Here is a 15,762-nt window from a genome sequence, read left to right on the forward strand (position 1 = left end):
TACCCACTTGCCTCTACAATATATCTTGCTCTAAATTGTTTAAAGGCCGTACTAGTTGGTTATCAATTGAACAGAAACAATCTAAGATCTTAATTTAACGCATCCATGCAGATTTTACATTCTTTCACCTTTCTACAGCACATGACTTCACCCTGGGTTTTTGGTCGCGTTCTTGTTATTCCGTCTCTACTTTTCTTTATTATTTTGTTGTTATCGTTTGTTGTTTTGGACACGTTGTAATCTGTTTTCCTAAGACTGACGATTTTATTGCCTTTTTGGTGTCTTCTTTTATTTTTACAATTGACAAGGATTATAATTGTATACCCATTTAAATTCTATTTTGTTACTTTTGAGGGATTTCATTCGGTTATTTGTTGCAATTAAATTTTAAGTGTGCGACAAATACTATATCTAAGAAACGTAACTGATAAGTTTAGGCTAAAACAATTATGAGTCTTTAGCCGATAGTTCGATTGGCCTTCAGGATTCTATAATAATGCTAGGATATAGTAAAATATACCCACAGAAAGTTGGCGTTAACTGGAAAAGGTTTAAAATTGATGAACATTGTAAATATGTTTTTGTGGTCTTTCAATGAATACTATACAGTTATTGCCCGCTGAGGAGGTGAATATACAAAATTGTCAACCCGATTAAGGGTTATTCATCGAGAGCTTTAGTGAGGCAGACTCCTTCTGTAAAATATAGATGACTTTGAAAGGGTCGTTTTCAAGAGATATCGTCAGGACTAGATGGATTAAAAAAGCATAGACATGGTAAAACAACAGACGAAACGAGATAAATGCAGAATCAAATATTTTTCGATAAGAAATACGGGTAAACACCAATCTGATTAAAATTCAGATTTGTTTTAACTGTTGTGGTCGCAAACATTCTCTTTATGATTTTTTTTCATTGACACTTTCTTTTGAAAGAATGCGTCAAGGAAAAGAGGATATGAAATAAGATTGGGAAAACATAACATTTATAGAAATTGTTAACTAATGAATATTGGAACAGAGAACATTGATTAATTACATTTTATTACAGGTGTTCTTCCAACATTATATGCTCCGGTTTATGCTGCAACAAAAGCCGCCGTGGTCAATTTTACTAGAAGTTGGGCTGTAAGTATTCAAATGTTAAAATAAGACTGTAACAAAATAGACAGTTGGTGATTCAAATTTTTAACATAACTAAAAATAATTGCTTAAATGACAGAACTTATAAATAACGACCAAATATAATTAAATACATACACCTTTTCTATTTTATAGTACCCATTAACTTAAGATTCATGCAAAAGGTGATTTGTTGATTGAATGCCTACATATATTTCTTTTCATTTTGAAAATTTGGATCAGAATCCAATAAATTTTTAATCGCAGATATAAAATACATGAAATGTACTTTGCAGTGCCTGAAAAAAAAACTGCATTACATCACATTGTAAACTTCTATTTAATTTGATTTCATGATAAGACAGTATTGAAATAATGTTTTTTTTTTCAAAATATTCGCCAAATAGCCATTGGGTGACAAAATTAAAGACGTGTAGCCTTTTTGGGTGTTATCCCTTTTTTTGATAAATTGTATGATTGATATATATTGAATGGCATTATGCTTCAATAAAATTTGACTCAATAGCTAGTGTTATATTTGTTTAATGTAAATAGTTTAATGCATCCATGAAAAAGATCGTTTGATATCGTTAAGTTTCTGATATTTTTGTGATTCCATTTAACAGTGTGATCCTGTTCAACAAAGCGAACAAATTGGTACTGAGGGGTTATTACTCTTCTTAATTTTTGCCAAATTTAAATTAACAATTTCTAAAAGTACATTTGTGTAGTGATTAACTCTGAGACATTTATAATCATCTACGTAAAAGGTTACGACAAATTTGTCTTTTTTCTCATTTTTTTCTTGTAAAATTAAAGCATACTTTTACATTCGATGTTCATAAAAGATGATATGACATTAAAACTTGAAACTATGAAATAATAAATGAATGAATAGATAGTTTATTAGGGTGCAACCTGAATATATACAATTTAATGTACATTGTGTATTAACATAATGATGCAGCCAGCCGAATAGGTGTATGATGCACTATCATGTTTTAACTTTAAATAACAATGTGTTATGCGTTATGAATATTAAGGTGGCAGAAACCAGTTATTTTACAATAAATCTTTAGAATTTCATTGGTTTATGATTTTATTTTCTTGAAAATTCATTCAAGCTTGTATACAAATAAAATGTATGGTTTCAAGGAACTAAGATGTGTGCGTGCTTATGTAAATATATAGAAAACCTTTAAATTTGGGTGTCTGTCCAGCATGGAGATTTAAAAATTTATAAATGCATTGCAAATAAGGCAAAACATGTGATGCTCTGATACCAATCTAATCCTCACCTGCAGAATCCTGCTAAAAGCCGACAAGAATTTTAGCCAAAATTCAAGAGAGAAAGGATATTCAGTGAATTAGACCCTTGTCCGAACCTATCCTTACCATCAAAATCTCAAGATATTTTTGTTTACATAAAACTGAATTTTTTCCCCACTTTGATTGGATGCCGTCAAGTGAGGAGACCACAATTTTGACATCTGATTGGACCTATATGTGAAGGAAATCCCCAACCTGTGTATGCAACTACTTACTTGTGTAATACAGTAGCCTAGAATTTACATTCATTTATTTTTTCAGTCCACATGATGCAATTATATACCTCAATACTTAACTATAACAAAATTTCTGCGTGGGACACATGTTCTGGTACACCAAAACTGGTACCTGCCACCTTTAACCACTCATTGAAAACAATATATTTCCATTTTTTTTTTAGTCTGATTGAGTTCTATAGTCATTTACCATTAAAAATACATGCATTTTATATGGTTACAGCACAAAAGAAAACATTAATAGGCTTTGTAAGACCAAATTTATTAAAGCATTATTTGCGTCTTTTGCCGTCAAACTGCTTTAAATGCAAAAAAATTATAAAAAAATGATTGTGTTCATATTTAATAAATTTTATTGTGTGAGTTTTCTGGTACAGTGTATAAATTATCCAACAGTTTTTAAAACTACTTAAGTTTATTGTTTCATGCATGATATAAAACCACTTACAACTGATCTCAAGAAGTATTTTCCCATTGTTTGAGGTATTAAATAGTCTCAATTCTTGTCACTATCATTGTTCTGTTGACTGCAGTGCTGAAAAAGGCTTAGTTATGAGTAAACTAATATTTTTGGTACATATGTTTCACTTTGTAGATCCATGATGCCCTAAACTAAGTGTACATTTATTCGCAATCAGTCTCATATCTCTACTCCCCATGAGCTAGCTGTGTAGGCCGCATGTTGAAATTGTAGAATTGCCACACCATTGCTGATGAGAGAGACCAGTTTTCTTATTTCTGTAGCCTGTCCTACAGTATCAACTATGTAGTAGACCTATAAAAAAGGAAGAATTCATATATTCATAGTTAAAAAGTAAATAAATAAGAAAATGTCCATATCATATGAAATAAATCATTATAACAGGTAATATACAGTATAATCATCTTTTTCTTGAACTATGCTGAGGCTTATTTTACTTTTTCCTCTCTTTGTAATTGCTATTTCTATATAATTAATGATATAAAATCATTGTTTGGTGAACATAATCATTTTAAAACTAATCAATTGAATGTCATTGTTTGTATTGGGATACAGAGTTATCTGTCTTGATATTTGATAATTCTTAAAATCCATGTAAAAATTATTTGCTTGCAAACAGACCTATACATTGACTGTGAATAAAAGAAATATAATACCACACACCTGTAGAACTCTTAAAAAGGCACATTTTGTGATATGTTAAAAGCATGTTTAGGCTTAAGGTGGCAGAAACCAGTTATTTTACAAAAAATCTTTAGAATTTCATTGGTTTATGATTTTATTTTCTTGAAAATTCATTCAAGCTTGTATACAAATAAAATGTATGGTTTCAAGGAACTAAGATGTGTGCGTGCTTATGTAAATATATAGAAAACCTTTAAATTTGGGTGTCTGTCCAGCATGGAGATTTAAAAATTTATAAATGCATTGCAAATAAGGCAAAACATGTGATGCTCTGATACCAATCTAATCCTCACCTGCAGAATCCTGCTAAAAGCCGACAAGAATTTTAGCCAAAATTCAAGAGAGAAAGGATATTCAGTGAATTAGACCCTTGTCCGAACCTATCCTTACCATCAAAATCTCAAGATATTTTTGTTTACATAAAACTGAATTTTTTCCCCACTTTGATTGGATGCCGTCAAGTGAGGAGACCACAATTTTGACATCTGATTGGACCTATATGTGAAGGAAATCCCCAACCTGTGTATGCAACTACTTACTTGTGTAATACAGTAGCCTAGAATTTACATTCATTTATTTTTTCAGTCCACATGATGCAATTATATACCTCAATACTTAACTATAACAAAATTTCTGCGTGGGACACATGTTCTGGTACACCAAAACTGGTACCTGCCACCTTTAACCACTCATTGAAAACAATATATTTCCATTTTTTTTAGTCTGATTGAGTTCTATAGTCATTTACCATTAAAAATACATGCATTTTATATGGTTACAGCACAAAAGAAAACATTAATAGGCTTTGTAAGACCAAATTTATTAAAGCATTATTTGCGTCTTTTGCCGTCAAACTGCTTTAAATGCAAAAAAATTATAAAAAAATGATTGTGTTCATATTTAATAAATTTTATTGTGTGAGTTTTCTGGTACAGTGTATAAATTATCCAACAGTTTTTAAAACTACTTAAGTTTATTGTTTCATGCATGATATAAAACCACTTACAACTGATCTCAAGAAGTATTTTCCCATTGTTTGAGGTATTAAATAGTCTCAATTCTTGTCACTATCATTGTTCTGTTGACTGCAGTGCTGAAAAAGGCTTAGTTATGAGTAAACTAATATTTTTGGTATAATGTTTCACTTTGTAGATCCATGATGCCCTAAACTAAGTGTACATTTATTCGCAATCAGTCTCATATCTCTACTCCCCATGAGCTAGCTGTGTAGGCCGCATGTTGAAATTGTAGAATTGCCACACCATTGCTGATGAGAGAGACCAGTTTTCTTATTTCTGTAGCCTGTCCTACAGTATCAACTATGTAGTAGACCTATAAAAAAGGAAGAATTCATATATTCATAGTTAAAAAGTAAATAAATAAGAAAATGTCCATATCATATGAAATAAATCATTATAACAGGTAATATACAGTATAATCATCTTTTTCTTGAACTATGCTGAGGCTTATTTTACTTTTTCCTCTCTTTGTAATTGCTATTTCTATATAATTTATGATATAAAATCATTGTTTGGTGAACATAATCATTTTAAAACTAATCAATTGAATGTCATTGTTTGTATTGGGATACAGAGTTATCTGTCTTGATATTTGATAATTCTTAAAATCCATGTAAAAATTATTTGCTTGCAAACAGACCTATACATTGACTGTGAATAAAAGAAATATAATACCACACACCTGTAGAACTCTTAAAAAGGCACATTTTGTGATATGTTAAAATCATGTTTAGGCTTAAGGTGGCAGAAACCAGTTATTTTACAATAAATCTTTAGAATTTCATTGGTTTATGATTTTATTTTCTTGAAAATTCATTCAAGCTTGTATACAAATAAAATGTATGGTTTCAAGGAACTAAGATGTGTGCGTGCTTATGTAAATATATAGAAAACCTTTAAATTTGGGTGTCTGTCCAGCATGGAGATTTAAAAATTTATAAATGCATTGCAAATAAGGCAAAACATGTGATGCTCTGATACCAATCTAATCCTCACCTGCAGAATCCTGCTAAAAGCCGACAAGAATTTTAGCCAAAATTCAAGAGAGAAAGGATATTCAGTGAATTAGACCCTTGTCCGAACCTATCCTTACCATCAAAATCTCAAGATATTTTTGTTTACATAAAACTGAATTTTTTCCCCACTTTGATTGGATGCCGTCAAGTGAGGAGACCACAATTTTGACATCTGATTGGACCTATATGTGAAGGAAATCCCCAACCTGTGTATGCAACTACTTACTTGTGTAATACAGTAGCCTAGAATTTACATTCATTTATTTTTTCAGTCCACATGATGCAATTATATACCTCAATACTTAACTATAACAAAATTTCTGCGTGGGACACATGTTCTGGTACACCAAAACTGGTACCTGCCACCTTTAACCACTCATTGAAAACAATATATTTCCATTTTTTTAGTCTGATTGAGTTCTATAGTCATTTACCATTAAAAATACATGCATTTTATATGGTTACAGCACAAAAGAAAACATTAATAGGCTTTGTAAGACCAAATTTATTAAAGCATTATTTGCGTCTTTTGCCGTCAAACTGCTTTAAATGCAAAAAAATTATAAAAAAATGATTGTGTTCATATTTAATAAATTTTATTGTGTGAGTTTTCTGGTACAGTGTATAAATTATCCAACAGTTTTTAAAACTACTTAAGTTTATTGTTTCATGCATGATATAAAACCACTTACAACTGATCTCAAGAAGTATTTTCCCATTGTTTGAGGTATTAAATAGTCTCAATTCTTGTCACTATCATTGTTCTGTTGACTGCAGTGCTGAAAAAGGCTTAGTTATGAGTAAACTAATATTTTTGGTACATATGTTTCACTTTGTAGATCCATGATGCCCTAAACTAAGTGTACATTTATTCGCAATCAGTCTCATATCTCTACTCCCCATGAGCTAGCTGTGTAGGCCGCATGTTGAAATTGTAGAATTGCCACACCATTGCTGATGAGAGAGACCAGTTTTCTTATTTCTGTAGCCTGTCCTACAGTATCAACTATGTAGTAGACCTATAAAAAAGGAAGAATTCATATATTCATAGTTAAAAAGTAAATAAATAAGAAAATGTCCATATCATATGAAATAAATCATTATAACAGGTAATATACAGTATAATCATCTTTTTCTTGAACTATGCTGAGGCTTATTTTACTTTTTCCTCTCTTTGTAATTGCTATTTCTATATAATTAATGATATAAAATCATTGTTTGGTGAACATAATCATTTTAAAACTAATCAATTGAATGTCATTGTTTGTATTGGGATACAGAGTTATCTGTCTTGATATTTGATAATTCTTAAAATCCATGTAAAAATTATTTGCTTGCAAACAGACCTATACATTGACTGTGAATAAAAGAAATATAATACCACACACCTGTAGAACTCTTAAAAAGGCACATTTTGTGATATGTTAAAATCATGTTTAGGCTTAAGGTGGCAGAAACCAGTTATTTTACAAAAAATCTTTAGAATTTCATTGGTTTATGATTTTATTTTCTTGAAAATTCATTCAAGCTTGTATACAAATAAAATGTATGGTTTCAAGGAACTAAGATGTGTGCGTGCTTATGTAAATATATAGAAAACCTTTAAATTTGGGTGTCTGTCCAGCATGGAGATTTAAAAATTTATAAATGCATTGCAAATAAGGCAAAACATGTGATGCTCTGATACCAATCTAATCCTCACCTGCAGAATCCTGCTAAAAGCCGACAAGAATTTTAGCCAAAATTCAAGAGAGAAAGGATATTCAGTGAATTAGACCCTTGTCCGAACCTATCCTTACCATCAAAATCTCAAGATATTTTTGTTTACATAAAACTGAATTTTTTCCCCACTTTGATTGGATGCCGTCAAGTGAGGAGACCACAATTTTGACATCTGATTGGACCTATATGTGAAGGAAATCCCCAACCTGTGTATGCAACTACTTACTTGTGTAATACAGTAGCCTAGAATTTACATTCATTTATTTTTTCAGTCCACATGATGCAATTATATACCTCAATACTACTATAACAAAATTTCTGCGTGGGACACATGTTCTGGTACATGTGATTATGGACTTTCCGAATTGATTTTCCTCTGAGTTCAGTATTTTTGTGATTTTACTTTTTACACCAAAACTGGTACCTGCCACCTTTAACCACTCATTGAAAACAATATATTTCCATTTTTTTTAGTCTGATTGAGTTCTATAGTCATTTACCATTAAAAATACATGCATTTTATATGGTTACAGCACAAAAGAAAACATTAATAGGCTTTGTAAGACCAAATTTATTAAAGCATTATTTGCGTCTTTTGCCGTCAAACTGCTTTAAATGCAAAAAAATTATAAAAAAATGATTGTGTTCATATTTAATAAATTTTATTGTGTGAGTTTTCTGGTACAGTGTATAAATTATCCAACAGTTTTTAAAACTACTTAAGTTTATTGTTTCATGCATGATATAAAACCACTTACAACTGATCTCAAGAAGTATTTTCCCATTGTTTGAGGTATTAAATAGTCTCAATTCTTGTCACTATCATTGTTCTGTTGACTGCAGTGCTGAAAAAGGCTTAGTTATGAGTAAACTAATATTTTTGGTATAATGTTTCACTTTGTAGATCCATGATGCCCTAAACTAAGTGTACATTTATTCGCAATCAGTCTCATATCTCTACTCCCCATGAGCTAGCTGTGTAGGCCGCATGTTGAAATTGTAGAATTGCCACACCATTGCTGATGAGAGAGACCAGTTTTCTTATTTCTGTAGCCTGTCCTACAGTATCAACTATGTAGTAGACCTATAAAAAAGGAAGAATTCATATATTCATAGTTAAAAAGTAAATAAATAAGAAAATGTCCATATCATATGAAATAAATCATTATAACAGGTAATATACAGTATAATCATCTTTTTCTTGAACTATGCTGAGGCTTATTTTACTTTTTCCTCTCTTTGTAATTGCTATTTCTATATAATTTATGATATAAAATCATTGTTTGGTGAACATAATCATTTTAAAACTAATCAATTGAATGTCATTGTTTGTATTGGGATACAGAGTTATCTGTCTTGATATTTGATAATTCTTAAAATCCATGTAAAAATTATTTGCTTGCAAACAGACCTATACATTGACTGTGAATAAAAGAAATATAATACCACACACCTGTAGAACTCTTAAAAAGGCACATTTTGTGATATGTTAAAATCATGTTTAGGCTTAAGGTGGCAGAAACCAGTTATTTTACAATAAATCTTTAGAATTTCATTGGTTTATGATTTTATTTTCTTGAAAATTCATTCAAGCTTGTATACAAATAAAATGTATGGTTTCAAGGAACTAAGATGTGTGCGTGCTTATGTAAATATATAGAAACCTTTAAATTTGGGTGTCTGTCCAGCATGGAGATTTAAAAATTTATAAATGCATTGCAAATAAGGCAAAACATGTGATGCTCTGATACCAATCTAATCCTCACCTGCAGAATCCTGCTAAAAGCCGACAAGAATTTTAGCCAAAATTCAAGAGAGAAAGGATATTCAGTGAATTAGACCCTTGTCCGAACCTATCCTTACCATCAAAATCTCAAGATATTTTTGTTTACATAAAACTGAATTTTTTCCCCACTTTGATTGGATGCCGTCAAGTGAGGAGACCACAATTTTGACATCTGATTGGACCTATATGTGAAGGAAATCCCCAACCTGTGTATGCAACTACTTACTTGTGTAATACAGTAGCCTAGAATTTACATTCATTTATTTTTTCAGTCCACATGATGCAATTATATACCTCAATACTTAACTATAACAAAATTTCTGCGTGGGACACATGTTCTGGTACACCAAAACTGGTACCTGCCACCTTTAACCACTCATTGAAAACAATATATTTCCATTTTTTTAGTCTGATTGAGTTCTATAGTCATTTACCATTAAAAATACATGCATTTTATATGGTTACAGCACAAAAGAAAACATTAATAGGCTTTGTAAGACCAAATTTATTAAAGCATTATTTGCGTCTTTTGCCGTCAAACTGCTTTAAATGCAAAAAAATTATAAAAAAATGATTGTGTTCATATTTAATAAATTTTATTGTGTGAGTTTTCTGGTACAGTGTATAAATTATCCAACAGTTTTTAAAACTACTTAAGTTTATTGTTTCATGCATGATATAAAACCACTTACAACTGATCTCAAGAAGTATTTTCCCATTGTTTGAGGTATTAAATAGTCTCAATTCTTGTCACTATCATTGTTCTGTTGACTGCAGTGCTGAAAAAGGCTTAGTTATGAGTAAACTAATATTTTTGGTACATATGTTTCACTTTGTAGATCCATGATGCCCTAAACTAAGTGTACATTTATTCGCAATCAGTCTCATATCTCTACTCCCCATGAGCTAGCTGTGTAGGCCGCATGTTGAAATTGTAGAATTGCCACACCATTGCTGATGAGAGAGACCAGTTTTCTTATTTCTGTAGCCTGTCCTACAGTATCAACTATGTAGTAGACCTATAAAAAAGGAAGAATTCATATATTCATAGTTAAAAAGTAAATAAATAAGAAAATGTCCATATCATATGAAATAAATCATTATAACAGGTAATATACAGTATAATCATCTTTTTCTTGAACTATGCTGAGGCTTATTTTACTTTTTCCTCTCTTTGTAATTGCTATTTCTATATAATTAATGATATAAAATCATTGTTTGGTGAACATAATCATTTTAAAACTAATCAATTGAATGTCATTGTTTGTATTGGGATACAGAGTTATCTGTCTTGATATTTGATAATTCTTAAAATCCATGTAAAAATTATTTGCTTGCAAACAGACCTATACATTGACTGTGAATAAAAGAAATATAATACCACACACCTGTAGAACTCTTAAAAAGGCACATTTTGTGATATGTTAAAATCATGTTTAGGCTTAAGGTGGCAGAAACCAGTTATTTTACAAAAAATCTTTAGAATTTCATTGGTTTATGATTTTATTTTCTTGAAAATTCATTCAAGCTTGTATACAAATAAAATGTATGGTTTCAAGGAACTAAGATGTGTGCGTGCTTATGTAAATATATAGAAAACCTTTAAATTTGGGTGTCTGTCCTGCATGGAGATTTAAAAATTTATAAATGCATTGCAAATAAGGCAAAACATGTGATGCTCTGATACCAATCTAATCCTCACCTGCAGAATCCTGCTAAAAGCCGACAAGAATTTTAGCCAAAATTCAAGAGAGAAAGGATATTCAGTGAATTAGACCCTTGTCCGAACCTATCCTTACCATCAAAATCTCAAGATATTTTTGTTTACATAAAACTGAATTTTTTCCCCACTTTGATTGGATGCCGTCAAGTGAGGAGACCACAATTTTGACATCTGATTGGACCTATATGTGAAGGAAATCCCCAACCTGTGTATGCAACTACTTACTTGTGTAATACAGTAGCCTAGAATTTACATTCATTTATTTTTTCAGTCCACATGATGCAATTATATACCTCAATACTTAACTATAACAAAATTTCTGCGTGGGACACATGTTCTGGTACACCAAAACTGGTACCTGCCACCTTTAACCACTCATTGAAAACAATATATTTCCATTTTTTTTAGTCTGATTGAGTTCTATAGTCATTTACCATTAAAAATACATGCATTTTATATGGTTACAGCACAAAAGAAAACATTAATAGGCTTTGTAAGACCAAATTTATTAAAGCATTATTTGCGTCTTTTGCCGTCAAACTGCTTTAAATGCAAAAAAATTATAAAAATAATGATTGTGTTCATATTTAATAAATTTTATTGTGTGAGTTTTCTGGTACAGTGTATAAATTATCCAACAGTTTTTAAAACTACTTAAGTTTATTGTTTCATGCATGATATAAAACCACTTACAACTGATCTCAAGAAGTATTTTCCCATTGTTTGAGGTATTAAATAGTCTCAATTCTTGTCACTATCATTGTTCTGTTGACTGCAGTGCTGAAAAAGGCTTAGTTATGAGTAAACTAATATTTTTGGTATAATGTTTCACTTTGTAGATCCATGATGCCCTAAACTAAGTGTACATTTATTCGCAATCAGTCTCATATCTCTACTCCCCATGAGCTAGCTGTGTAGGCCGCATGTTGAAATTGTAGAATTGCCACACCATTGCTGATGAGAGAGACCAGTTTTCTTATTTCTGTAGCCTGTCCTACAGTATCAACTATGTAGTAGACCTATAAAAAAGGAAGAATTCATATATTCATAGTTAAAAAGTAAATAAATAAGAAAATGTCCATATCATATGAAATAAATCATTATAACAGGTAATATACAGTATAATCATCTTTTTCTTGAACTATGCTGAGGCTTATTTTACTTTTTCCTCTCTTTGTAATTGCTATTTCTATATAATTTATGATATAAAATCATTGTTTGGTGAACATAATCATTTTAAAACTAATCAATTGAATGTCATTGTTTGTATTGGGATACAGAGTTATCTGTCTTGATATTTGATAATTCTTAAAATCCATGTAAAAATTATTTGCTTGCAAACAGACCTATACATTGACTGTGAATAAAAGAAATATAATACCACACACCTGTAGAACTCTTAAAAAGGCACATTTTGTGATATGTTAAAATCATGTTTAGGCTTAAGGTGGCAGAAACCAGTTATTTTACAATAAATCTTTAGAATTTCATTGGTTTATGATTTTATTTTCTTGAAAATTCATTCAAGCTTGTATACAAATAAAATGTATGGTTTCAAGGAACTAAGATGTGTGCGTGCTTATGTAAATATATAGAAAACCTTTAAATTTGGGTGTCTGTCCAGCATGGAGATTTAAAAATTTATAAATACATTGCAAATAAGGCAAAACATGTGATGCTCTGATACCAATCTAATCCTCACCTGCAGAATCCTGCTAAAAGCCGACAAGAATTTTAGCCAAAATTCAAGAGAGAAAGGATATTCAGTGAATTAGACCCTTGTCCGAACCTATCCTTACCATCAAAATCTCAAGATATTTTTGTTTACATAAAACTGAATTTTTTCCCCACTTTGATTGGATGCCGTCAAGTGAGGAGACCACAATTTTGACATCTGATTGGACCTATATGTGAAGGAAATCCCCAACCTGTGTATGCAACTACTTACTTGTGTAATACAGTAGCCTAGAATTTACATTCATTTATTTTTTCAGTCCACATGATGCAATTATATACCTCAATACTAAACTATAACAAAATTTCTGCGTGGGACACATGTTCTGGTACACCAAAACTGGTACCTGCCACCTTTAACCACTCATTGAAAACAATATATTTCCATTTTTTTAGTCTGATTGAGTTCTATAGTCATTTACCATTAAAAATACATGCATTTTATATGGTTACAGCACAAAAGAAAACATTAATAGGCTTTGTAAGACCAAATTTATTAAAGCATTATTTGCGTCTTTTGCCGTCAAACTGCTTTAAATGCAAAAAAATTATAAAAAAATGATTGTGTTCATATTTAATAAATTTTATTGTGTGAGTTTTCTGGTACAGTGTATAAATTATCCAACAGTTTTTAAAACTACTTAAGTTTATTGTTTCATGCATGATATAAAACCACTTACAACTGATCTCAAGAAGTATTTTCCCATTGTTTGAGGTATTAAATAGTCTCAATTCTTGTCACTATCATTGTTCTGTTGACTGCAGTGCTGAAAAAGGCTTAGTTATGAGTAAACTAATATTTTTGGTACATATGTTTCACTTTGTAGATCCATGATGCCCTAAACTAAGTGTACATTTATTCGCAATCAGTCTCATATCTCTACTCCCCATGAGCTAGCTGTGTAGGCCGCATGTTGAAATTGTAGAATTGCCACACCATTGCTGATGAGAGAGACCAGTTTTCTTATTTCTGTAGCCTGTCCTACAGTATCAACTATGTAGTAGACCTATAAAAAAGGAAGAATTCATATATTCATAGTTAAAAAGTAAATAAATAAGAAAATGTCCATATCATATGAAATAAATCATTATAACAGGTAATATACAGTATAATCATCTTTTTCTTGAACTATGCTGAGGCTTATTTTACTTTTTCCTCTCTTTGTAATTGCTATTTCTATATAATTTATGATATAAAATCATTGTTTGGTGAACATAATCATTTTAAAACTAATCAATTGAATGTCATTGTTTGTATTGGGATACAGAGTTATCTGTCTTGATATTTGATAATTCTTAAAATCCATGTAAAAATTATTTGCTTGCAAACAGACCTATACATTGACTGTGAATAAAAGAAATATAATACCACACACCTGTAGAACTCTTAAAAAGGCACATTTTGTGATATGTTAAAATCATGTTTAGGCTTAAGGTGGCAGAAACCAGTTATTTTACAATAAATCTTTAGAATTTCATTGGTTTATGATTTTATTTTCTTGAAAATTCATTCAAGCTTGTATACAAATAAAATGTATGGTTTCAAGGAACTAAGATGTGTGCGTGCTTATGTAAATATATAGAAAACCTTTAAATTTGGGTGTCTGTCCAGCATGGAGATTTAAAAATTTATAAATGCATTGCAAATAAGGCAAAACATGTGATGCTCTGATACCAATCTAATCCTCACCTGCAGAATCCTGCTAAAAGCCGACAAGAATTTTAGCCAAAATTCAAGAGAGAAAGGATATTCAGTGAATTAGACCCTTGTCCGAACCTATCCTTACCATCAAAATCTCAAGATATTTTTGTTTACATAAAACTGAATTTTTTCCCCACTTTGATTGGATGCCGTCAAGTGAGGAGACCACAATTTTGACATCTGATTGGACCTATATGTGAAGGAAATCCCCAACCTGTGTATGCAACTACTTACTTGTGTAATACAGTAGCCTAGAATTTACATTCATTTATTTTTTCAGTCCACATGATGCAATTATATACCTCAATACTTAACTATAACAAAATTTCTGCGTGGGACACATGTTCTGGTACACCAAAACTGGTACCTGCCACCTTTAACCACTCATTGAAAACAATATATTTCCATTTTTTTTAGTCTGATTGAGTTCTATAGTCATTTACCATTAAAAATACATGCATTTTATATGGTTACAGCACAAAAGAAAACATTAATAGGCTTTGTAAGACCAAATTTATTAAAGCATTATTTGCGTCTTTTGCCGTCAAACTGCTTTAAATGCAAAAAAATTATAAAAAAATGATTGTGTTCATATTTAATAAATTTTATTGTGTGAGTTTTCTGGTACAGTGTATAAATTATCCAACAGTTTTTAAAACTACTTAAGTTTATTGTTTCATGCATGATATAAAACCACTTACAACTGATCTCAAGAAGTATTTTCCCATTGTTTGAGGTATTAAATAGTCTCAATTCTTGTCACTATCATTGTTCTGTTGACTGCAGTGCTGAAAAAGGCTTAGTTATGAGTAAACTAATATTTTTGGTACATATGTTTCACTTTGTAGATCCATGATGCCCTAAACTAAGTGTACATTTATTCGCAATCAGTCTCATATCTCTACTCCCGATGAGCTAGCTGTGTAGGCCGCATGTTGAAATTGTAGAATTGCCACACCATTGCTGATGAGAGAGACCAGTTTTCTTATTTCTGTAGCCTGTCCTACAGTATCAACTATGTAGTAGACCTATAAAAAAGGAAGAATTCATATATTCATAGTTAAAAAGTAAATAAATAAGAAAATGTCCATATCATATGAAATAAATCATTATAACAGGTAATATACAGTATAATCATCTTTTTCTTGAACTATGCTGAGGCTTATTTTACTTTTTCCTCTCTTTGTAATTGCTATTTCTATATAATTA

The 15,762-nt window shown here is 30.7% G+C and overlaps 1 protein-coding gene and 1 long non-coding RNA gene across 4 annotated transcripts in view; one reads left to right on the forward strand and one right to left on the reverse strand.

Moving 5' to 3' along the window:
* The window catches only part of LOC143071712 (15-hydroxyprostaglandin dehydrogenase [NAD(+)]-like), a 43,802-nt gene that overhangs the window by 11,184 nt on the left and 16,856 nt on the right, over window positions 1–15,762 (forward strand). For both annotated transcript variants that reach the window (XM_076246214.1, XM_076246213.1), the window contains exon 5: window positions 1,051–1,127. In XM_076246214.1, coding sequence (XP_076102329.1) covers window positions 1,051–1,127 — 77 coding nt within the window. The remainder of the gene's footprint in view (window positions 1–1,050; window positions 1,128–15,762) is intronic.
* LOC143071713 (uncharacterized) lies at window positions 3,017–15,474 on the reverse strand. 2 transcript variants are annotated; one of them, XR_012976956.1, is made up of 8 exons: window positions 15,255–15,474; window positions 13,532–13,858; window positions 11,811–12,136; window positions 10,087–10,413; window positions 8,367–8,692; window positions 6,579–6,905; window positions 4,858–5,183; window positions 3,017–3,461 (listed from the first exon to the last, which is right to left on the reverse strand). It is a non-coding gene; the product is annotated as an uncharacterized LOC143071713 (long non-coding RNA). The 2 variants fall into 2 exon arrangements; XR_012976957.1 differs by lacking the exon at window positions 15,255–15,474 and adding an exon at window positions 14,542–15,239.

This window comes from Mytilus galloprovincialis, chromosome 4 (assembly GCF_965363235.1).
Source record: "Mytilus galloprovincialis chromosome 4, xbMytGall1.hap1.1, whole genome shotgun sequence".
Taxonomy (NCBI): domain Eukaryota; kingdom Metazoa; phylum Mollusca; class Bivalvia; order Mytilida; family Mytilidae; genus Mytilus; species Mytilus galloprovincialis.